Source organism: Liolophura sinensis, chromosome 3 (assembly GCF_032854445.1).
Source record: "Liolophura sinensis isolate JHLJ2023 chromosome 3, CUHK_Ljap_v2, whole genome shotgun sequence".
In the NCBI taxonomy this organism is placed as follows: Eukaryota; Metazoa; Mollusca; class Polyplacophora; order Chitonida; family Chitonidae; genus Liolophura; species Liolophura sinensis.
Genome location: NC_088297.1, coordinates 21,670,640 through 21,696,108, shown reverse-complemented (window position 1 = coordinate 21,696,108; position 25,469 = coordinate 21,670,640). Strand labels below are relative to the sequence as shown.

General features: G+C 40.0%; 1 protein-coding gene across 2 annotated transcripts in view; it reads right to left on the bottom strand.

Moving 5' to 3' along the window:
* The window catches only part of LOC135463573 (E3 ubiquitin-protein ligase UBR5-like), a 44,964-nt gene extending 23,126 nt beyond the window's left edge, over nt 1-21,838 (bottom strand). For both annotated transcript variants that reach the window (XM_064740876.1, XM_064740877.1), the window contains exons 1-23: nt 21,697-21,838; nt 20,821-20,947; nt 18,681-18,757; nt 17,383-17,502; nt 16,828-16,999; nt 16,083-16,142; nt 15,696-15,795; nt 14,737-14,877; nt 13,864-14,084; nt 13,407-13,529; nt 12,332-12,442; nt 11,550-11,707; nt 10,068-10,176; nt 9,040-9,182; nt 8,119-8,252; nt 7,733-7,857; nt 6,786-6,938; nt 6,119-6,230; nt 4,632-4,792; nt 2,689-2,880; nt 1,698-1,779; nt 632-754; nt 4-133 (exon numbers count right to left, since the gene is read on the bottom strand). In XM_064740876.1, the coding sequence (XP_064596946.1) occupies nt 4-133; nt 632-754; nt 1,698-1,779; nt 2,689-2,880; nt 4,632-4,792; nt 6,119-6,230; nt 6,786-6,938; nt 7,733-7,857; nt 8,119-8,252; nt 9,040-9,182; nt 10,068-10,176; nt 11,550-11,707; nt 12,332-12,442; nt 13,407-13,529; nt 13,864-14,084; nt 14,737-14,877; nt 15,696-15,795; nt 16,083-16,142; nt 16,828-16,999; nt 17,383-17,502; nt 18,681-18,757; nt 20,821-20,947; nt 21,697-21,758 (2,936 nt within the window). In that variant the 5' untranslated portion in view covers nt 21,759-21,838. The remainder of the gene's footprint in view (nt 1-3; nt 134-631; nt 755-1,697; nt 1,780-2,688; nt 2,881-4,631; nt 4,793-6,118; nt 6,231-6,785; nt 6,939-7,732; nt 7,858-8,118; nt 8,253-9,039; nt 9,183-10,067; nt 10,177-11,549; nt 11,708-12,331; nt 12,443-13,406; nt 13,530-13,863; nt 14,085-14,736; nt 14,878-15,695; nt 15,796-16,082; nt 16,143-16,827; nt 17,000-17,382; nt 17,503-18,680; nt 18,758-20,820; nt 20,948-21,696) is intronic.
* Nucleotides 21,839-25,469: the final 3,631 nt, after the last annotated feature.

The window sequence follows — 25,469 nt, the reverse complement described above, 5'->3', positions numbered from 1 at the left end:
TACCCTCTAGACGATGGGTCAGAGTTCCGCCCGTGGATAGAGGCCAGCGCATCCACAGCACTGCTGACCGCATTTATGGCATCCAGTGTGGAGCTGAAACTACTGGTTGTCACAGGTGTGTTGGAGGTGTCATCTGCAACACAAACATTGTAACATCCTCAGTTATTTACTTAATTTGTGTTTGTCACAGAAATAACAAAAATTATTACATTCCATAAATTGTATTCTGAAAGAAATTTAACAAGTCTAAACTGTCATTCAGTTAGAGTTAAAAATTGAAAGAAATCACAAAACTTTATATTCGGAATCAGCATATTTCATTTCCCTTTTTTAATCAGATTCTCTTTCTAAAAGGGCAGTGATTTTTATAATTTAAAACTGGTGCAGTTCTTTTGATTTTCCCTTGTTAGGCACAATTTGATGTCAATCTCGAATGAAAAAATCCATACTATTTATGAAGCCATGAAGTCACTCAGTTTTAGCAAAGTAGTTGTATCTCGAAAATCAAAACATGTTTCAACTGCATCCAACCAAATCTCTTTACATAATGATATCAGTTGTAAAATCACCCCACCCGCTCAAAAAAAATACATGGAATAGTAGTTCATCGTCACTAATCTCTCTCACTCACCTGTCTCTGTTTCTTTATTGGACATGGGGACACAGGTGGCTGCGCAGGCGTGGAGGATATTCCGAGCCCCATCACACCGCTCCTTCAGGATGTTCTCTACCATCGTCTGTGATGAGGCTGAGCCTGCCAATCAGAGAGTATTGCTGAATAACGCCATTCCCAAGATTTATTTTACTTACTGTAATTTTTCTAATCTCTGTTCTTTTTAGTCAATGTATGTGTAGTTGTAGCATGAACAGTTTCTCTTTTCTCACATGGCTAGTGCAACTAATAATCAACATATACATACATCTATCTTTACTTTTCTGAAAAACTGAAAAAACTGTAATTTTCTGCTGCACTACCAATATCCGCTTTAAAAACGCAAAGAATTACAGAACGTTTGTTTTACTTATATGGTCAATTTCATGGGTGGAGGAAACCGGAGTGGCATGGGTAAACTAACAACCTATGGTGAGTTAATGGCAAACTTTTCCACTTAAGTCCCTAAATGGCTTATTGTCACCAAGGTGACAAAAACAGCGAGAAGGGGTGAATCCACAAGTTCTCTGTCCAAAGCCAGGATTGAACCCATACCTCACAGGTAGGAGATACAAAAAGGCAACGATCTTTACAACTATGCTACATATCCGTCCCAAGTCAATGAATCAGTGACTAAGCCAGTCATTTCATGGAGATCTTTAAACCACTCTTCAAACAACCTCAGAACTGTATATCTGATGTCATTTAAATTATGATAATTACACCCAACACATATAGTTTTAATCAAATTTCCAAGAATGTATTTTTTTGATAAAGATTTAGGCCGTACCCAAGAATACTGCATTATGTTGGGAGGAAACTAAGCAGAACTGAAAGGAGAAAACGCACGGCCATCCGCAGGTTGCTGCAGTCTCACATGACCGGAGAGGAAGCCAGCAATAGCTGAACTTGAATTCACAGCGATCACCAGAGACAGAGGTTCTTCAGAGGAATGTAACTACAGTTAAGATCCAACCTCTAGTCTTTCCTTCTCTTCCCCCTTATTGTAGAAATATCAATACAATTTATAAGTTTAAATACTTACTGGGGTCTACATCGATGGAACTCAAAAGGGAGGTAACCCTTTCCAGGTCACACCGTAAAATGTGTGGCATTAAATTCTGGTGCTGAAAGATAATACAATCCAATTACAATCCAGAGACCATGAAAGAACAAAAGAGCATTTATTTATTTGATTAGTGTTTTGTGCCATACTCAAGAATATTTCATATGATGCCGGCCAGCATTATGGTGGAAGGAACTGAGCAAAGCCCACCCAGGTTACTGGCAGATCTTCCAATGTATAATCAGAGAGGAAGCCAGAATAAGTCGCTCTTACACTGATAGCGATCCCATTGGTTAGAGACTTCTGAGTCATTTTGCTGTGCTACCACTCTAACCACTCGGCGATGGAGGCCCCCAACAAGAGAACAAAACATCTTAATTCTGGTATTCTCTGATACATTACAATCTTTTTATTTATTTCATTGGTGTTTTATGCTGTACTCCTTTTTATACAATGACCAGCATTAGGGTGGGAGGAAACTAAGCAGAGACCCAAACTCATGACCATCAGCCAGTTGCTGGCAGACCTTCCCACATACAGCCAGAGAGGAAGCCACCATGGGCTGGACTCAAGCTCAGAGCAACCGCATTGGTGGGAGGCTCCTGGGTCATTGCACCTTGCTGGCACACCAACCAGCTCGGCCACTAAAATCTTTTCAGTTTGTTGATCAATAACAAAATGACAATATCATGAAACCCTAAAAAGTTCTCCTGGAAGATCAACACTATAAACCTTCACTTTCACTTTCAGACACCCCATTCGTTAACTGCACACCCATACAGCTGTGAGTATAATAGCAGCCTTCAACTTTTGCCTTTACGCATATGTGCAATTCAAACTGTTTTACTCACACACTCCTATAAATGCTACCACTTTCTACAAACAATTATCCAGACACTTCCATATCAACATTATAATCCTTTATTTAACTCTCACTTTCACACACCCCCACCATGCCTTTATCATGTACCTCTACAGCCATGAGTATGACAGCAGCCTTGTTCTTCATGTTGGAGCCGATGGTGACGAGGGAGTGGATGCCCACACTGAGACACTGGACTGGGGGAAGGTCTAGCCACAACGGGTCACGGATCCCTGTCACACAGTCCTTGGCCAGTGGGTAGATCGAACAATTACCATCTCTGAGCAGTACAGGAGACTCCTAATAAAAAAATTTAGCAAAAACTCATAAATATTCCCCTCATTTTTTTTTTTTTTTTTTTTACCTACAAATGTTTTTTCTTTCATTTTGCTGCTTTTTTTCATTATGACTTTCATGATGACTTTGCATAGCATTTATCTGATTAGTGTTTTTATGCCGTACTTAAATATTTCACTTATACGATGGCGGCCAGGGAGGAAACCACGCCCAACCCACAACTATCCACAGGCTGCTGGCAGACTATCACGCGTACGGCCAGAGAGGAAGCCAGTATGCGCTGGACTTGAACTCACAGCAACCGCACTGGTGAGATGTTATTGGATCATTGTGCTGCGCTGTTGGGGCTAACCCCTCAGTTTTGGAGTGCCATGTGAAAGACCTGTAGCATTTTCTGCCAGAGACATTAAACAGGGCACCTTACCCTGTCACAAAAACGTACCGGTACATATAGGGACTCTCTCTGATTCATTTGGTTCATGCTCAGATCAGGCCTGACTATTTCTAACTTAGGTAACAGCTTTTCGCTTCAAATTCAATCACACACTTTTTCACTTAAGGCCATCCCAATTTTATTTTGTGCTTTACGGGGGAGCCCACATTAAAATATCCCAAATATCAAAAAATACATGTAAAGTTCCAATCCATCTTTCTATTTTGTCTGATTTCAATGAATTTTTTATTTTTATTTTTGGGTTTTCAAGCTTTTCTGATCATATAAAATAGGTTGACATTTCCCACAAATTTTTCGGTTTTATTTTTATACCTTCATCCGACATTGAAACAGCGGAAATCTTGAAATCAGGATTATTATCATTATTCTTAGTCAGCTCATAAAACTGTGATATCTCGAAAACTTGTAAAGGTAGAAAAATCAACCTTTGGAGTCTTAATGAGGAACATATGAAGCAATTTTTGACATGTTGAGCTGTTTTACCAGTCGCATGATTTAGTAGCCGTTTTGAATTTTATTCATAAGCTAAAAAATCTTCTCAGAATGGTTAAATCCATCCAGACAAACTTTTCGTTCATAGTTTCTTGGTGGACCACTTTACCCATACAGCAACAAAACTTTTAGTTTGGTATGCAAATAAGGCCAAAACCGACCAATGAACTTGGCTCAAAAGTAGGTCAATGTTTAAAACTGCTTAAAATCATTAAACATTAATCACACTATCCGGTGCCCATTTACATCACGATTACAAATCTGCAAGAATTATTTTTGTACTTTGTGCTGTTTTTGTGTTATGAGCAAAACACCAACAATTTATGACAAAACTATCCTATGTAAATAACACGGGAGCTTTGTGCTAGACTGCACAAAACCATTCACCACTGTTTACCCTGGGAATGAACATCAGCTCTGCAACAATGTATTCTTTCTGTCTTTGGTTATGGGGGGGGGGGGGGGGGGGCACTAAGTTTGCAACAATGTATTCTTTCCGTCTTTGGTTCTTGGGCACTAACTTTGCAACAATGTATTCTTTCTGTCTTTGGTTCTGGGGCACTGTTTGCAACAATGTATTCTTTCTGTCTATTGTCCTCCCTATCATTAGAAGATCACAGCCACCTATTCTCTATGCTAATCTTCAGTACTTGGCCAAATGTAAATGATGCCTGGCAGTCCTGGCTTTTGTTTTCGTGTTTTTTCTCCATTATCACGAACTGTATAGACACAAGGCTACCAGAAGTGGTAAAAGTCTAGTCACGTGGACCCTGGCATTGCCCTTTTATAAGTTTGCAAATTATCTCACCTGATCGGAGCTACAGTTGTAGAGGGCGATGTTATGGTCGCTCTGCCCCAGGAAGGCGTGGGTGTGGGTGGGGAACGTACTGTCCTGCTCTACTTTTCCTGTACTCAGATTGTGCATCATGTACGACAGTTTACTGCCTGACCGTATCAACACATGGATACCTGTAAATGTCATCAATACAACAAAACACTTTTTGTTACCAGGTTTCTACACAATGTCATAAATACAACAAACTGTTTTTGTTACAGGGTTTCTAAACAATTCCATAAACACAACAAAACAGTTTTTGTTACACACTTCCTACATAATGTCATAAACACAACAAAACAGTTTTTGTTACACGATTCCTACATAATGTCATAAACACAACAAAACAGTTTTCGTTACAGGGTTCCTACACAATGTTATAAATACAACAAAATAGTTTTTATTACAGGGTTCGTACACATTAAGTATTTCAAATTTCCAGGATTTTCAAGGCCTATCCATGCCACTTGGGCTACATACTCTGTGCTTGAACGTGCTTATAGCAAATTGTAAATTAACAGTAATTACCCTAATTCCTCAACCTTTTCGCACATGAAAGTGCAACTTTCAGCGCAATTTGTGTCCATTTTTAATTTGCATTAGTTGGATTGGCCAGATTCGGGGCTTCACAAAAAGTACAATTTTATCTGTTAAAACAGAATAAGGCTTTCAGAATATGCTTTAATTAACACCTTGCAAACATGTGAAAAGGCTGAAGAATTACAGTGGTTAAAACTCTTTCACTTTTACTAGGCTGTGTACTAAGCCATTTGAAAAAACATTTCTCCATTAGAACTTATTTACTTATATGATTGGCGATTTACGCAGCACTCAAGAATATTTCACTTATCCAACAGCAACCAGCATTATGGTGGGAGGAAAGCAGGCACAGCCTTGGGGAAACCCACGACCATCCGCAGGTTGCTGACAGACATTCTCACATGCTTTTCCAACAGAATGTCAGAATACCATAAAACAGGAGACCAGGTTGACATGGTTCCTCTCTTGGTTCTTAATTTCAAGGCCTTTCCAGGCTGAACTACAAAAATCACTAATTTTCCAGGCGATTCAAAGCCTGCAAAAGTTACTTTCAAATTCTGGGCTTTTCAAGGCCCCATGTGAGATCAGTTCCATCCAGGTGGAGGTCAGAAATGGAGTTATTATGAATGTCAAAATTATAAAATAGCACACTGAGTCCAATTACACCGTAGATGAACTAGCTTCCGTGCTCTTAATATCCATTAACTGACGTATCCTTTCCTTACTTACATACATACATACTTACATAAATCTGGAAACCACTCATTTTTCTCAAAGAACCAGGTATTTTCTACACAGAGTTAAGACCCAGAAGAGAGGTCTCTACCTGCGGTTAGAATTAGCTCAATTCTAAGTATCATCATTGTTGGTAAAATCAATAACACACATAGGATGGGCGATGGTAGTAAGCCTTGAGTTACCTTCACAATCCACAGACACAGCCTGTATCTGTCCACCCTCAGCCAGGGGAACTTTCTTTGGACTCTTCTGGAAACAATCAGGTACTCTTGGTGCACTGGTGCCCTTGACAACCTGAAACAAAACAATTCCCTGAGGTTTACTAACTTAACAGTGCAAATTGATAAATTGTTTTATTTAACTTAACAGATCATAGCATTTATTTATTTTATTTATTTGATTGGTGTTTTGCGCCGTACTCAAGAATATTTCACTTATACGACGGCGGCCAGCATTATGGTGGGAGGAAACCGGGCAGAACCTGGGAGAAACCAACAACCATCCCCAGGTTGCTGGCAGACCTTCCCACGTACGGCCAGAGAGGAAGCCAGCATGTGCTGGATTTGAACTCACAGCGACCGCATTGGTGAGAGGCTCCTGGGTCATTAGGCTGCGATAGCGTGCTAACCAACTGAGCCACGGAGGCCCCCGATCATCATAGCAACTAGATTTTAAGTGATTTACTGTATCTTTATCATTATACTTTTCTTTTCCACCTTCAGTCATTTAGCCCTTTTTTCAATTGTTTTAGAGTAAAATCTTCATCAGAAGGCTTTACACAATTTTACAGTTTGCCATGTCACACACTTAACCGACACAATATGACGAACGACCATGGCCAGAACTCACCAGCAGCTCGTCTTTGCGTAAAAGTCGGCACTCCTGTAACAGGTAGGCAGGGTCGTCTTTGCCAGAAAGAGTGGGTGCTGAAGACGCGCCTGCTGTGGGCGTGGCCTCTACTTCCTTAGGTTGAAATTTAACAGCCGCGTAAGCTCCATCCACCTGACAATCAAAGAAACAGCAGAGGCTGAATATTTCATGTTGTAAATGCTGTAGAGTTTGGAGGAGTGTTTGTTCCACACTGATCATGTACATGTAAAAGGTCCTTATCATGGATGAAGTAAAAAAAAAAAATGCTTCAGCTACCAGATAAGAATAAATTCTTGTGATATTCAGACAAAGTCAACTCCAATATTTGTCACACTTGAATCTGTAACATTTCTATTATTGTAGTTTTGTCTGCCTGCAGCATATAGAGGGTTTGGTGAAAAGAAAAAACTTGGTTCAGAATTTTTTAATGTCTTCAACATAAAGGCTGAAATACAAGTGACATAATAACCACAACTGCAAACATAGAAACTATTTGATTTTTTTATTTATTTATTTGATTGGTGTTTGGTGATTGGCTGAACCCAAGAATATTTCACTTCTATGACGGTAGCCAACACTGTGGTAGGAAGAAACTGTGCAGAGCCTGTGGGATACCCACAACCATTTGCAGGTTGCTGGCAACCGGAGAGGTAACCAGCATTAACTGGACTTGAATTCACAGCTACTGCAATGGTGAGAGGCTCCTGAGTCATTGCGCTGCACTGACATACTTACCCCTCTGCCAATGGGGGCCTTTGAAACTTTTTATTTATTTATTTAGTTGATTGGTGTTTTACTCAAGAGTATTTCACTTATATGACGCTAGCCAGCATTATGGTGGGAGGAACCCCACCCCCCCTCCCCGAAAGTATATGAAAAGAATATTATTCTTCATGGGGAACAATGAGATTAGATTTTCATGTTACCTTGAGAACTTTTCCCACGGGCATAGTTTTGATATCCTCCACAAACACCACATCCTTCAGAGGCCAGTTCTCTTCATCTGTCTTCTCCACCAGATCTTTGATTGGCGTCGTAGATTTCTTACGCTCTGCAACAACAACAACAGCAGCAAACGCATTTAGGTGAGAGACGCTTATAAGGTACAGTGTTAACCTAATGCTCCTCACTTTTCATGAACTTAGGAGACAATTCATGAGAACAATTAATGAAAACAATCAAGGAGAACTTTCTGTAAGCTACATGTTCTTATACAATGTTAAAAATGTTCTGACTGAATTTGCACAACAATGGAAACATGTTATGGAAGAATCCACTGTAATGAAGGGGGGGGGGACGAGGAGCTACTCACTGAGAGAAGCAGGACTCATAATGGAATGGCCACTGTGGTCGCTGCAGGTAGAGGAGGCCGGCGAGGGGGGAGGCGGCATGTCGGGTTTACTCTCTGTGCTTTTTGATTCCGTTTTTGGCTCAGATTTGGGTTCCCTGTAATAAAACAACCAAAACATACAAATGCTACAATCATTATTTGTACGATTTGTGAATTAGTAATATGTTAATGTCAAATAGACACGTCATGTACTATTTACTGAAGCTTAAATCTAAGACATCCACTTACATCACGGATTATTTTAAACAAATGAAAAACGTTATCAGAGCAGAGTGATGTCCCTTTGTGGTTTATGGCATAGTTAAGCTCAATAATGATGGTTTTCCAAAACTCTCAGGTTAATGACACTTATTATGTTTTCCAGTTTGCACAACAGCATTGTGCAAAAATATCAATATTCTGACAGTTTTACTTACCATACCCTAATTCTTCTAAAATTTGGGACATAAGATATTTGTAATGTTGAAAGTAGAATATTACATTTCTGTACCAGCCTTTTGGAAAAGTAAAGATATGAGTATGATGTTCAATAGATGGTCTAAACATGTGAGGATAAAAAAAAAACATATATTCCTACTAGATTTACATTTATATTGGCTAAAACGAGCAGGCCAGTTGTCCCAAATTTTAGATGAAATAGGGTACATAAACCACCCTGTTCTAAGACAGGTAAGTATTTTGGCGGCTTCTCTGCAGAAAGGGACATTACTAACTTGTAGTTGTAGTTTCGTAAATCAAAAAAATTCTTACTCAGCAGGTATAAAGCTGCAGTCAACCCACTCACAGCCAAAATGGTTTCCAGTAAGAATTCTTCATCCAGTTTAGCCAGCATTGGAGGCCATTACACATACTAGCACATCAACAAACAATCTGGATACTTACACAGCAGAAGTCTTCAGTTTGAAGGTGCAATTGTCGTTCAGCGACCAGGCGGAGGTGAGGAGCTGACCCACCTTAGGTACGCCATTAACGATGGTAAAGCCCAGCGCACCTGCATGATACATGGGACTGCTGCGGAGACATACCTGCACAGACCAGATAAATCATTGATAAATGCATGTTTTAAAAGCATCACTAACTTAATCAAATAATTTTTTTTTTTCAAGGTTATGACTGACATTCATTTTAATCTAACTTGAACAACAAAATAAATAGCCAGTGGGTACAACAAAAATTAGCAGCTCTTCTAGAAGTGCTTCTGCTTCAAGGCTGATTTTATCTGAGGCAAAAGGTGTCAAGTTTGCCTGCCCTACAAACACATCTTTAATGAGCAAACACGTTTGAATATTTAGAACAGGAAACCAGACTAAACCACTGACCTTTGGCAAGTTACATGTATACTGGTAAGTTTTTATAAGTGTGACATGCTCTATTTATAGAAGGCAATCGGTTACCTGTGAACTTCATGCAGTGCTGCATGAGAGGGAACCCTATTTCATCTAAAATTTGGGACACCAGGTCTGCTAATTTTAGCCAATATACAGGTAATTTTAGCAGGAATATTGAGTTTCTTTCTTCTCACATGTTTAGACTTTCTAATGAACAACACATTCATATCTTTACTTTTCAAAAGGCTGGTAAAGAAACGTAATATTCTACTTTTCAACACTACTAATATCTGTCCCAAATTTTAGAAGAAATTTGAGAGCTTGATGTCACTGAGCAATGGTGAACTCTTTCCCATCTGTCAAGACGGTCCAAACCTGTGAACTCATTTGTTCTTCCTTTATTACGTCACAATTATCAGTGCATGTGTGCTCATAAAACACATATGAAGTACACATGCACTGCAACGTCACAGAAGAAAACGATGCGTTCTACTGTCAATTGGACCGTCTGTGTAGCTCGTCCTCACGGGAAATCATGACCATCCATGGTCAGACATTCTCTTTCCATGAATGTTTACTCACGACAGTTCCTGCGGTGATGTCGCCATGGGAACCACTCTCCTTCCCTTTCTTCTTCTTACAGCGACTTTTCTCGAGGAGCTTCTTCCTTTGTCCAAACGGCATCACTCCCCTAGAGGTCAAAACACTTATGATTATCAGATACCATTTCAGCCATGGAAACAACCCACATATGAATTATAAGATATCATTTTAGCCATGGAAACAAACCAAATATGATTATCTGATACCGTTTTAGTCATGGAAACAAACCAATTAGGATTATCAGATATCATGTTAGCCATGGAAACAAACCACATATGATTATCTGATACCGTTTTAGTCATGGAAACAAACCAATTAGGATTATCAGATATCATGTTAGCCATGGAAACAAATCACATGATTATCAGACACCATTTTAGCCATGGAAACAAACCAAATATGACTATTAGATACCATTTTAGCCATGGAAACAAACCACGTATGATTATCTGATAATGTTTTAGTCATGGAAACAAACCAATTAGGATTTATTTATTTATTTATTTGATTGATGTTTTACGCCGTACTCAAGAATATTGCACTTATACGACGGCGGCCAGCATTATGGTGGGTGGAAACCGGGCAGAGCCCGGGGGAAACCCACGACCATCCGCAGGTTGTTGGCAGACCTTCCCACGTACGGCCGGAGAGGAAGCCAGCGTGAGCTGGACTTGAACTCACAGCGACCACATTGGTGAGAGGCTCCTGGGTCATTACGCTGCGCTAGCGCGCTAACCGACTGAGCCACGGAGGCCCCACCAATTAGGATTATCAGATATCATGTTAGTCATGGAAACAAATCATATATGATTATCAGACACCATTTTAGCCATGGAAACAAACCAAATATGACTATTAGATACCATTTTAGCCATGGAAACAAACCACATATGATCATCAGATACTATTTTAGCCATGGAAACAACCCACATATGATCATCAGATACCACTTTGGCCATGGAAACAGCCCACATATGATTATCAGGTATCATTTTAGCCATGGAAGCAAACCACATATGATTATCAGATACCACTTTAGCTATAGAAACATCCCACAAATGGTTATGAGATACCACTTTGACCATGGAAACAGCCCACATATTATTATCAGATACCACTTTAGCCATGGAAACAGCCCACATATGATTATCAGATATCATTTTAGCCATGGAAGCAAACCACATATGATTATCAGATACCACTTTGGCCATGGAAACAACCCACATGATTATCAGATACCATTTTAGCCATGGACACAACTTGCAATTCATCCAAGAACATGCCTTTGTTAGTTATCTTAACAAGAATTTATGAACTTATATTTGTTAATTATCTTGCCAAAACTGAGCATCACATTTCACGTTATCTGTTAACAGTGTTTATTATGAGCCAAAACATCTCTAACCCGACAGACACAAATAACTGAGGGGCTTCACAGGAGCTCAACAAGACTGTACTTACCACCAGTAGAGGGCGCCACTTTCCAAGCGCGCACAGGTGAACAGTGAGCACACGTGCAGGGAGAGTATGCGTTCTGACTGGAACTCAGAGAAACTCTGTGCCGAGTGTTCAAGTTTGGACGCTACAATGTTCAAGGCATCATCCACCCAAGTGGCAACCTGTCAGGAAACCAGTCCAGAAATTAAATACATTTTGAGATAATCACTTTCCACCATTTTTTTTCTTTTGGTTTTTTTCTTTCCCAATCAGCAATACTTTATACTTTACTGTTTCTAAATGATTTTATTTCATTTCCACAGAGTACAAGAACAATATTCATCATAATAGAAAATCATGCCATATATAAATGCATACATATATATATATATATATGGATTTCCACAGCTTCTACAGTGGAACTCCTTGAAATATTGGAACACCTTGAAATACTGGAACACCAAAAATCAATGCATTTTTTTCTGTTATAAAACTTACTTTAGTGGTGGAAAAGGCTGAAGATTTACAGTATCATAATTAGTAAAATAAGTGTTTTGGAAACCTCAAGCTCCACCCATCACTGTACAGTGAGTTACAAACATCCACCTACTGTTGTACAGTGAGTTACAAACATTCACCCATCGTTGTACAGTAAGTTACAAAACAATGTCATTAAGTTTGGTGTTACTTATTTATTTCACTGGCATTTCATGAAGAAAACTATTTGACTTGTACAGTGACAAACAGGCAATGAAGATGAGGTTTACAAAGCACTTCTGACAGGTAACATCCGCCCTGTTACTCACCTTGCCAGACTCTGTGAAGACAGATGCACGCACAGCGCACGAAGACAGACCCACAATTTTCTCACCTCCCAATCCCAGTTGGGTAGTTTTAGGGTGATGGGCAGATGGGTTCTGCAGAAAAAAAAAAAAAAAATGGAGTTAAAAACACCAAAATTTTATTTACATTACACGACAAAAACCACTACTAAAATGTTTACGACTACCCTAATTCTTCTAAAATTTGGGACATAAGATATTTGTAATGTTGAAAGTAGAATATTACATTTCTTTACCAGCCTTTTGGAAAAGTAAAGATAAGAGTATGTTGCTCATTCGATGGTCTAACGCTATGAGTAAAAAAGAAACTCAATATCCCTGCTAGAATTACATATATATTGGCTAAAATAAGCAGACCAAGTGTCCCAAATTTTAGAAGAAATAGGGTACATAAACACTGCACCTGTTTGATTTATTTATTTATTATTTCATTGGTGTTTTACCCCTTACTCAAGAATCTTTCACTTATATGATGTCAGACCACATTATGGTGGGAGAAAACCGGACAGAGCTCACAAACAACCTACGACAAACAGGTTGCTGAGACAGTTTGAAGCAGGAACTCCTGTGACTGTTAAGTCAGAAAGTGTTAACGGAAAAACGTGTACGATGTTACAATGTAATTGTAATACTTTAACCTTTCGGCATGTTTGAAAGGTGTTTATTCAAGCATATTCTGAAGGCATTACTCTCTGAAGACTCATAAAATCGGTCAATCCAAAATTAAATTAAAAAATGTTGCCCTGAAAGTTGTTCTTTCATATGCGGAAAGGTTGAGGAATTACAGTAACTGTAATGTCGTGCTATACTGAACATGACACCATTCTCATTTGATGGGGAAGCAACTTTTGACATCAATAGAACCGGGGAAGTGCTACATCCCCGCTGAACACAAGTTAAAAAAGTCAACTCCTGCATCTTCATTTTTGCTATCTTTCACATCTGATAATATAAGTGTTCCTTTTTTGCCATCAACAACAGTATATGCCATATACACACAATGGCAGACAGCAGTTGTCTCCCCTGTTGTTGACCTCACCTCTGCATTGTGATATGGTTCTACATCAGCCCATCTCCAGCTATACAGCTGACCATTAGTTCCAACAGCAACCAGGTCAGAGTGCATGGTCCCAATATGTGTGAATCGTCCATAAGAGCCATCCTGTGCAACAAATTTGATAAATTACATATTTACACAAGGCTCCAAAACAAGGATAATACTCCTACAATACTAAAGAATGAATGAACGATTAAGGTTGAATGCCACATCATCAATATTCTAGCCATGTTGTGGCACACTGAAACGCTAAAGACCCAAATCTGAGTAACATGAAATAACAATTTAGAATTAAAAAATTGTGTCAGTTCGTTCTAGGTTGTGGCTTTAAATTAAAGGTACAATTACTGATGCAAAAAGACAGAAGACAGATGCAGCACGATAAACTGCATGTATGTGGCTATTTAAACTGATCAAGAAAAGTGAAACAAGCTTTTACCCTTTCCAGCCAATACTGTAATTCATCCCCAAACACCAAAGGACTGGGCGTCTGCTGATGACCTTTCTTTGTGTTTTCTGAGCTGGGGTTGTCCCCCTTTGTTTCTCTCTCTAGTGAACGTAAGGTGTCGTCCCTCAGGACGCTGTCAAGTCTTCTGCGATCCCGGATTCGGAAAATCGACTCGTGGACACGCTCCCTGTCAGCTTCTCGATCCCTTTCTCCTGTCACCCAATCAGAGCAATTTTATTTTTGATGTGATTGTTGTTTAACATTACACGTATGAAATGTTCACTTATATGATGGCAGCTATGTTTAAGGGGAGGTAACCAGAAAGCCCGGGTAAACCACTGTCCTTGAGCAACTTATTTGCAACCTAAGGCCCAACTACTAGCTAGAGCTGGCCAATCTGTAAACTCTCTGTCCAAACCATGTGTCCTGATGACTCAGATCATTTTCAGCTAGGACATCATGACCCGTTACTCTCGATCTGAAGAAATATGTCTCATCATACAGATTTCATTTGCACTGCAATGCATACCGCTTAGATAAACGGTATTCTTCAGCAATAACATCACAAAAGTAACATCACCACTTCCAATTCTGACTGAAGACTCCCATGCAAGGTCAAAAACTTTCATGTTTTTCAGTAAACAGAGCCAACCTGAAAATGAGTTCCTGCCATGACTGAAACTACCCTATCAGAAAAAAGTGGTGATACTCATTTTGTCCCTGTTATATAACACAAGATAAAAGTTAACTGACCCCAAGCATATGATACATGAACAAAATGGATCATACCACTTCCTCCAAAGGGGTGTTTTCAACAATGTCAGGCACCTACTTTAAGACTGGGATTCTTGGTTAAGCACTGACCTGTCCGTGACCTTGACCCAGATCCACGACCTCTGAGTGAGGAGTAACCAAACATGTCCTCCCCGAACATGGTGTCGGCATCAATGATCACACTGGGGTGATCCGAATGCATTCCACTGTCCAACAACGACATCAGGTCATCTGTGAAGAGGGGACGCAGACACAAATAGAATGACATACCAGCATTAAAAAAATATTTAGGTTGGGCGTGACCCCACTGACTCTCTCAAAAAACAGCCCTGGTCATTTCTTTGGAGGAATTTGACTTCTTTTTAAATAAAATTCAATACAAAATCTATCCTTTTTCTTCTGAGAGTGTCAGTTTATGCCCAACAAAGAGTTTTTCTAAGGACAGCCTGCTGTCAGTATTAAAAGTGATAGCGAATTTCAAAACAATTTCTGTTGCTTTCTAATCCAACTTTTTCTTGTTAGGGAATCATTGTATACTTTGAAATTAACTCATGCACAGTATTTGCTACAAATTTCACTACAAACACATCACTAGTCACCTCCGTGGCTGAGGTGGTTAGTGCACAAGCAAGTCACAACAACCCAGCACATGTTGGCTTCCCTTCTGGGGCCCTATGTGGCAAGATTTTCCAGCAACTTGTGGAAAGTTGTGGGTTTCCCCTGGGCATTGCCCAGTTTTCTTCCACCATAATGCTGGCTGTTGTCGTTTAAATGAAATACACTTCAGTGTGGCGTAAAACACAAATCAAATAAGTAAACAAACAGATCCGACTAAGGCTTGACAACTCTGTTCCTCAAAATTACAGATCATCATTTCAAGGTTAATCCCTGATTGCATTTCTCAATTCCTGACACTGAAACCACAAATTCAGAAAGTTTATTTCATCCAATTTGAATACTCAGGAATTTGTGAACTCCTGTGCTTGAGGAAAGTATTCAAAACATGGTTGTGTAAAAAGCATGTGAACAGTGTTGGCTGTTGTGTTTACCTCCCCCGTTAATGTAAGAGTCTTGGCTGTCCTCATCATTGTCCTCCCCCTCATCATCACGACTCAGCAAATTGTTCACAGCCAAATTCACATCCAGGTTCTGAAAGAAAACAACAAATTCATATTTCACAGATTTTTTTCCTGCACTAAAATACATTCTACTTAAATAATGAAATTAGTACAAAATAACACAAAACATCTATAACAACAAAAACTAAACAGAATATTAAAATTGTTCAGTCAAAAGCTAGGATTTGCTTGTCATCAGCTTAACGCATATCTGATGCTTTTTGTGACTTTTTTGTGAAAAGCGAGCGGTGTTCTAAAGATTCCATTAGAGCACTGGGCCAGCCGAAAGCCTCAGAGTGATACCACCTAATAACTTACAGTTCTCTGAAGCTCTCGGATGATCAGGTTTCTGGACTTTCCTTGGAGGACAACCTGACACTGAAGAACAGAGAAGAACAGCAAATTTCATTCATCTTTAGGGGTTTATTATGATTATTTTTTTTTTTTTTTGTTTTTCTCAAAACTGATGCCCCCATATTTTACACCTGGTGTAAAGATAGAGCCAGGAGACACAGTGTTACCAGCAAATATTTGCTTGTTTGCTCAGATAAACTAGACCCAAGGCATCATATCTCACCAACCCTGTCACAGTATTCTTGCGAGATGAATTCTAGCCCGTCCCCTTATGACTGTGCCCTTGCCACCAAAGTGCCAAGATCGTTAATTTTCAAGTCTTGGGCTCGATAGTTCTAAGTACGAAATCCCAGGTCTTTATGCTTTTTGCTTTTTTTTGACGAACATGTGCCTGCGTTCAAGATTTGCGTCCAATACCTCTTCAGCATGGTCACAATGTGGAACCACAGTAAATCATACCATGCTCAATTAAGCATCACAGTATAATGTCTCTATAAACTGAGGTCTTATAAAATCTGTGATCCCATCCAAATTCAGGTTAAATAAGTACAATCCAAATATTTGCCGTGAACATACTCTCTTCGGATCTTGCTCATACAGCTTTTCACGCATTTCTCCTGTTTTTATCACCCTATCAATAAATGAATAAATCATTCCAACTCTCACTTAATTTAAGTTGTTCAGACCCACTACACAAAAATAGACTCACCTGATTAATCAACTCTTCCGGAACCACAGACGCTGGGACAATAGGTCGAGTCCCAACAATGACCCCTGACCTTCGACCCCGGCTGGCATGTACCGCTCGCTGAATGCGACTGTAGCCTTGCTGACTGCTGCTCCGTGATGTCGTTGTTGTACTTCCAGCGCCGCCCCATCTCCTGGGGATAGGAAAAATAGTGTTCAGACACAATCACCATCCTTAGACCTAGTGATTTTGTTTTTTATAGGTCTTCATTTTGAAACTGCTGTGTGTTTTTGTGTGGACGTTAACTACATTGGCAATGAAACAATACATGAAACATTATAAAAACATACGACATAAGAAAAACTTTTCTGAAGTTGTTCTGAACAAAATGTGCAATGAATGCAACACATAAACCGTGAAAAGTGGTATTCAATGCAATGACGTAAGGATAAGCTCAGATGGTATAAACAGTAACCTTTTCTTCTAACCAAGTAAGTAGGGATCCACTTGTTATGACAGGTGAAATTCTATTTCTTATTAAATAACAGAAGTCATTTATTTCATAAATTTACTCACCCAGTTGACTGTGTTGTTCCCGACCCAACAACATCAGATACCAACACCAGAGGGCTCTCCACAACCAGTGTGTTACTCCTTGCAGCCCCTTGCTCAAGCTTCTCCAACTTTCGGATTTTCCTGTTAATTGAGTATTAGTTACAATAAATTTAAATAAAGTGAGGTTTTTAGGTGAGGAACCCCAAATAAAGCACCTCCGAAAATTTCGTAAAGCCTGCTCACGAACTGAATAATTTACAGGAAATACAGACACAAATGATTTTAGTGACAGGAAAAAAACCCTAAAACGAACAAGTCATTAGACAGCTTCATAAGCCTTTGACACCCAAAATGATATCAAAATTAAACTTGACAGGTATGACAAACTGAACATACAAATGTATTTATTTATTATTTATTTATTTGATTGGTGTTTTAGGCTGTATTCAGGAATATTTCACTTATACGACAGCAGCCAGCATTATGGTGGGAGGAAACCGGGCAGAGCCCTGAGGAAACCCACAACCGAAGAGAAAACAAGCAAATGTACATGTATTTGATTTAGGGTTTATTCTTTAAATTTATTTCATTGGCGTTGTACTCTGTACACAAGAATATTTCACTTATAAGGCAGCGGCCAGCTAAATGGCCCAGTCTTATGGTGGGAGGAAACTCATGACCATCCGCAGGCTGCTGCCAGACCTTCCCAGGTAAGGCGGCAGAGAAAGTCAGCATGATCTGGACTTGAACTCAAAGCGACTGCATTGTTGAGAGGATCCAGGGTGATTATAAAGCATTGGCAGATTCAAGGTTTAAGTGAAACGGTTTCACTTCTGAGACCGTAGTTAGTTATATACGTCAAGAAAACAGTCTAAAATTTCCACCATACTTAACTTGCACAGTTTGCCCTATTCTGTATCGCTGGTCTGAGAACGAGGTTTTGAAGTAGCATAATTCTTCAACCTTATCAACCGTTGAAACATTCTGAGAGAACTATAGGTTGTAGAGACATAATTTGTGGATCTGTGACTGTTTTGTGAAGTTTGCATCTTTAAGGACAAAAAGAATTAAGGACAACAACTCATTTTAGTGTCATTTTCATAACAAATGTATGCATGTAAATTACACTGAAAAGAAATGCTTCAGTGGTTGAAAATTTACAGTATGTTTGGATAGTCAGATGAAAGTACCAAAAATAGTGGTTTTTTGACATCTTTTTTATTCTAAAGGAGTGGAAGAGTGAAAAACTCAAAAGTCAGATTCCCTGCCAGTGACTGGAATTGAACTCCTGTGTCCTCGCACTATAGCAGTGTACTTACACTTTGGTCTCTGTTGTCTTGTTCAGGTCCAGTCTGTCATTGAGCACGGAGAAGGCCATGCGACACACACGTCCATCCTGAGGTACAGGTAGAGAGAAAATTACATTCATGGGTAACGTTGATGATACAAAATGTTAATGTTGTGAAAATGTGCTCCAGAAATAGCTCTTTTTTTTCATACAAGATTGTTTCTACATGAAAATATTTTGGAAGATTCTCTTTTCTACCAATACTTCAATCTCTATTACTTATGCAGCACAAAAGTCTCCCTGCTCTCAGAGATTAAACCATCATCATTATCTCCTGTGGGCATGGTTGGTGTACCAGTAGAGTGGGGATGGTTGGAGAACCAGTGGAGGTGATGGCTGCAGAAACAATAGTGGGGATGGTTGCACTAACAGTAATGGTAATACTTTAACCAATGTAACAGTTCGCACAATGTCTTGGTCCATAATCTTGCAACCAAATTACAAGCCTTACTCCTGGCAAACCAGTCATTTCACATGTAGAGTAAATGATGGCAACTATAGCAGTATCAGTGGTAGCAGGGGAGGTGATGTACATGTAGCAGTGTTGCTGCAGCAAACAGCAGCAGCAATGTAGAAGTAGAAGATGTGGTGGTAGCAGTTGCACTGATAGGAATAACAGTAGAATTCATGGTTGTTGTACCAGTAGTGGGGATGGCTGCAGTAACAATAATGGGGATGGTTGCACTACCAGTAATTGTAATGGTTGCAGAACCATTAGAGAGGATAGTTGCAGTACCAGTAATGGGGATGGTCGCAGTACCAGTCATGGGGATGGCTGCAGTAACAGCAGTGGGGATGGATGCAGTACCAGTAATGGTTGCTGTACCAGTAGTGGGGATGGTTGCAGTACCAGTAATGGTGATGGTTGCAGTAAAAATAGTGGTGATGGTTGCAGTACCAGTAATGGTAATGGTTGCAGTATTAGTAGTGATGATCGCAGTACCTTTAGTGGGGATGGTTGCAGTACCAGTAATGGTAGAAGTACCAGAAGAGGTGTGGTCGCAATACACGCAATGGATGCTGTACCATTAGAGAGGATGGTCACAGTACCAGTAATGGTGATGCTTCCAGTACCAGTAGTTGGGATGGTTGCAGTACCAGTAATGGGGATGGTTGTAAAAACAGTGACGAGAATGGTCATAGTAATAGTGGATGGGATGGTTGCATTAACAGTAGTTTTTATTTATTTATTTATTTATTTGATATATTTTTATGCTGCACTCAAGAATATTTCAGAAGACCCAGCGGTGATGTGGTCCCATAACCACCTGTAGTCAGTAGACACAGGAATGAATGATTATCGATTAATGCCAATTGGCAATATTGCAGCCAATTTGAAGCAACAACAGCAACATAGAAACGATGATGACAGTAGAAACAGCTGCAATAGTACTGGGGGTATCTATGTAACAGTATTAGCTAGGGAAAAACTAGAATTATTTATTGTTAGAAATAAGTCTTTTGAGATTACAAAACTTTACATTGTGCTAAAGTAGTAATACTAGTGCGGTGATATTTTCATGCACACACATGTACATACACAAGTACACGCATAGGGGTCATCATACACATTTAAGTCTGTGAACCACTTAGCCGCAACTTTCAATTGACACCCACTTTGAAGAAGCGATAACCTGTAAGCTATGACAGTTGTAACTTACAAACAAAAACTACAACTGAACCCTGTAGTAAATTAAAAAATTAGCATAAACTACAAATATTTCCCTTAGACAGTGTTAAACAAGACTTGAAGTTTTGACTTGAAGGTTACAAAGATGTGCAATTTAGTTGTCTCAAAAAGAGGTTATGAGATCACGTGTTGTTGGTGCTGCTGAATCATTAAGATGTAGGCCTCTTTTGAAAATGAACATAAAGCTATCCCATTTCCACATACCACCAGTATGTACGAGTCTAATATGACATACGATCATGATCGCAACTCCGTAAAGTTACTACCACATTACAATTCCTTTGAGCAAGCGGCGTAACTTACTTATACTATCACCTGTAAACTGAATTGCAGGAGTTACGATCGAGTGTACCCGTGATATCTTTGTGTACGAGGGCCCTTGGACACTAGTTAAGTACAATAATACTCTCATACAAAATACCTCAAGCAGGAGAGCCACATGGCCTGGGCCGACCACACACTGTGAGACAAACACATTTCTCAGGCTGGAGAAGGCAGGGGGACTTGTGAAGCCATGACGATTCAGCTTGTCTGCTACCTCACGAAGGCTGAAAATGAAAGACAGACAAGAATGACAAGCTTCATGTAGTATGTAAAAGGCCATTTTGTGTATCCGTCAGTTCACTTTGTCTGCAACATCAGACAGGTTGAAATACAAGACTGACTGACTGACGGATTGACTGACTGATGAGCTAATATAAGTAAGGCTATTTGTAAATCTGAAAGTTGCACTTGTCTGCTACCTCAAGGAAGATGTAAGGTATTTATTTAAAATTCATTAGGCTAGTACAAAGTCACCTGATACTCTCTCAGACTGACACGGCATATTCTTATAACAACAAGTACTAAAGCTAAGTCATAGTGAATGACGCACGTGACTGAAATCTGCTTTTCACTTAAAAGCAGAAGACAATACATTAGGATCAATTATTCTCAAACTTACATTACTACCACACTGTAAACTAACATTCCACAAAACAACAGATATATTCTTCTAGATTTCTCTTAATGGTCGTGAAATAAAAAAAAAACAAACCACGCCACGAAATCGGACTCCATGAAGGATTGCGTTACAAGTAACATGAATTTATCAATACAGAAACTTTCAAAATCATCCGTGAAGCTGAGTTACAATGAAGAAACATCTTCACTACTATCTGAAACAATCGTATCCCTGTTTTCGTGTACCAAATTGACCCTGTTGTCTCATAAGTCAAGAAGAGACAAGGGATGTTCTATCATTTTTCGCGTTTCAACAAAGCCTGTCTCCGTAGTCTTTCAGAAACCCCTCGCTTACCTGTCGTTTAATTGGTCGTCCGTTCCCGGTAGCGGGTGGACCACGAAATGAATAGATGTCATCTTTAATGTCCAGTTCGTCTTCTTTCTTCAGCGTATATTAAATTTTATAAACTTTCCTGGTAGGCTCCGTACGCCATGGCGTTATGGCGCCCGCATCACTAACGGGTTCTCACACTTATCACCTGTACTTGTCTGGTTGGGTAGAATCTAAAATCATAACCTTAAAACCGGAAAGCACGTGCGCGCCTACGTAAAGAGGACTTCCGCTTTAATCTTCCTAAGTCTATAAAATTCTTTTTAACTGTAAAAACTTGAAGTGCTGTGGTAAAAAAAAATCATTCTGGTATGTCTTAGTTATTTTGGACTAAAAAAAAATGAAATAGAAAATATCACTGTCAGCTTGAGACGATATGTTGAGGTATCTGGAATGTTGTCAATGAAGCTTTTTGGTTTGATAATGAAGAATGCATTTAGACTGACACACAGTGAGTTTTAATATGTCCAAAATGTGAAAAGTTTAAACGACGATGTGGAATAGAATTTGACAGCTGTATGTTGTTGTATCCTTTCTTTTTCTTTTAACTAATTCCAATGGGTGCAGCACCATGGTTCGGGCTTTACCATGTTCTCGCAACAGACAACAAAAATCGATAAAATAATAGTAATTTTTCTCCGCAGGGTTGCCTCCCCTCTATATCTTTCATAGACCTCGCCGATCCCACAACTTGAATGAGACACATTTAGAACTGGGACACGAAAAATTTGACGTCACCGACATGTGGTAATAAATGGAGTTCAAGTGATGGCTTTTAGACGTGATATTTCATATCAAATCATTTTGTCCAGTCTGTGGGGTTAAAAATAAAACATGATTAAATTTCTCTGTTGTTTTGACATTTGTTTCTAGTTTTATAGGCTCTACCAGTATATGCAATTCATGAACAGGCGAAATTGGACATTTAATACTCGTCTATGTCTTCATATCACAGGCCTACATATACCAACGTTGGCGATATTTGTTTATTTTATTGATTGGTGTTTCATGCCATACTCAAGAATATGTCACTTATACGGCAGGGGCCATAATTATGGGAGGAACTGGGCAGAGCCAAGGATATGGCCTGAGATGAACCTAGCATGATCTGGCCTTGAACTCACAGCGACCACAGTGGTGAGAGACTCTTGGGCTATTGCGTCGCGCTGGCGTGCTAATCATCTCGGCTACAGGGGACACTTGTTGCCGTGCTTGTCAATTCTGGACAGAGTTATTGTAGGCCTATAGGGCTAAAAGCCACGACTTTTTGTTTCGAAAACATTATAATTATTCGTATGTTTGCCGATCGCCTGAATGTGGATGTTTACTGTTAGGTTTATAAGACCTCATCGACATGAAGGTCTATAGAAATGATATGTTCAAAGTTTTACTTTGAATAAGTAAATACACTGTCTGTTTTATCTGTCCACTGTGAGATGGCCAATGGTACCAGGCTCTACCCAGTTTCCTCTTACCATAATGCTGGCTGCCTTTGTATAAGTGAAATATTCTTGAGTGCCAGTGCGGCGTAAAACACCAGTCAAATAAATAAATAAATGTTAAACTGTACGCCCTTATACAGTCATATTGAAGCTCTCTTTCGTAGCGCGCTAACTATAGCTGTCACTAGTTTTACATTTACGTGTATAATACGACAATTAATGGCTCATTTTTACTACTGAAGTATATAGGGGGCTTACAGATTTTACAGCTATATGCTAAGCTTGGTATACAAAACATTTTTACAATACCGGTATTTATTATAAGTATATATTATGATCTGACCTGAAACTCTAAGCTTCCCGTCAGACCTCGCTTCCTGCCTCAGAACAGGTCACCGCCTCGCTGACACTGCGATTTATACTTGATCGTCATGGCCGCTTGTTCCGCATGCTGACATGCATGGTCGAGAGGTTCAGCGACGGCAGTATTTATTTATTTGGCTGGAGTTCTATTTATTTGATTTATTTGATTGGTGTTTTACGCCGTACTCAAGAATGTTTCACTTATACAACGGCGGCCACCACATTATGGTGGTGGGCGTGTGGTGTGGGGGGTGGGGGGCTGACCGGCCCAGAGCCCGGGGGAAACCGATGACCATTTGACATTGCTGTCAAGCCTTCACACTTACAGCCGGAGATGAAACCAGCATGAATATTTGGAGTTCTACGCCTTACTCAAGAGTATTTCACTTATACGACGGCGGCCAGCATTATGGTGGGAGGAAACCGGACAAAGCCTAGGGGAAACCTATCATCACCCGCAGGTTGTTGCAAGACCTTCCCACGGAGCAGCGGCAATAAGCTATGAGATGTTCATATGTATACCCACCTGCAGAATGACGGGATTTTCTCCTGGCACACCTACCTTTTCCTGCATCCGAACAAACTTGACAGGCGCACATATCACTAAAATGTACTGTAAGTGAAATACGGGACAAAAAAATTAATCAGCTCTGTAGTTACTCAATTTCGTACCCGTTGACATTTATGAATGCGGGATCGGTTGGTGGCCGGGTGGTTAAAGGCACTTGTCTGTCAATCATTAAGTCATCATGAGAAGAGGCGTCTGTGTATCTAAGCAGTCATCATGAGCGACGTCTGTGTATCTAAGTGGTGTTTGTGAGTGAGTCTGTGTATCTAAGCGGTTATTGTGATGTGAGTGTGTGTATCTAAGCGGTTATCATGATTGTCGTTTGTATCTAAGCAGTTATCATGAGGGGCGTCTGTGTATCTGAGCGGTTATCATGATTGTCGTTTGTATCTAAGCAGTTATCATGAGCGGCGTCTGTGTATCTGAGCGATTATTGTGAGGTGAGTCTGTGTATCTAAGCGGTCATCATGATTGTCGTCTGTGTATCTGAGCAGTTATCATGAGGGGCGTCTGCTTATCTGAGCGGTTATCATGAGGGGCGTCTGTGTATCTGAGCAGCTATCATGAGGGGCGTCTGCTTATCTGAGCGGTTATCATGAGGGGCGTCTGTGTATCTAAGCGGTTATCATGAGGGGCGTCTGTGTATCTGAGCGGTTATCATGAGAGGCGTCTGTGTATCTGAGCAGTTATCATGAGGGGCGTCTGTTTATCTGAGCGGTTATCATGAGGAGCGTCTGTGTATCTAGCAGTTATCATGAGGGGCGTCTGTTTATCTGAGCAGTTATCATGAGGAGCGTCTGTGTATCTAGCAGTTATCATGAGGAGCATCTGTGTATCTGAGCAGTTATCATGAGGGGCATCTGTTTATCTGAGCAGTTATCATGAGGGGCGTCTGTGTATCTGAGCAGTTATCATGAGGGGCGTCTGTTTATCTGAGCGGTTATCATGAGGAGCGTCTGTGTATCTAGCAGTTATCATGAGGAGCGTCGGTGTATCTGAGGAGTTATCATGAGGAGCGTCGGTGTATCTGAGCGGTTATCATGAGGGGCGTCTGTTTATCTGAGCGGTTATCATGAGAGGCGTCTGTGTATCTGAGCAGTTATCATGAGGGGCGTCTGTTTATCTGAGCGGTTATCATGAGGGGCGTCTGTGTATCTGAGCAGTTATCATGAGGAGCGTCTGTGTATCTGAGGAGTTATCATGAGGAGCGTCTGTATCTAAGCAGTTATCATAAGGGGCATCTGTATATCTGAGCGGTTATCATGAGAGGCGTCTGTGTATCTGAGCAGTTATCATGAGGGGCGTCTGTGTATCTAAGCGGTTATCATGAGGGGCGTCTGTGTATCTGAGCAGTTATCATGAGG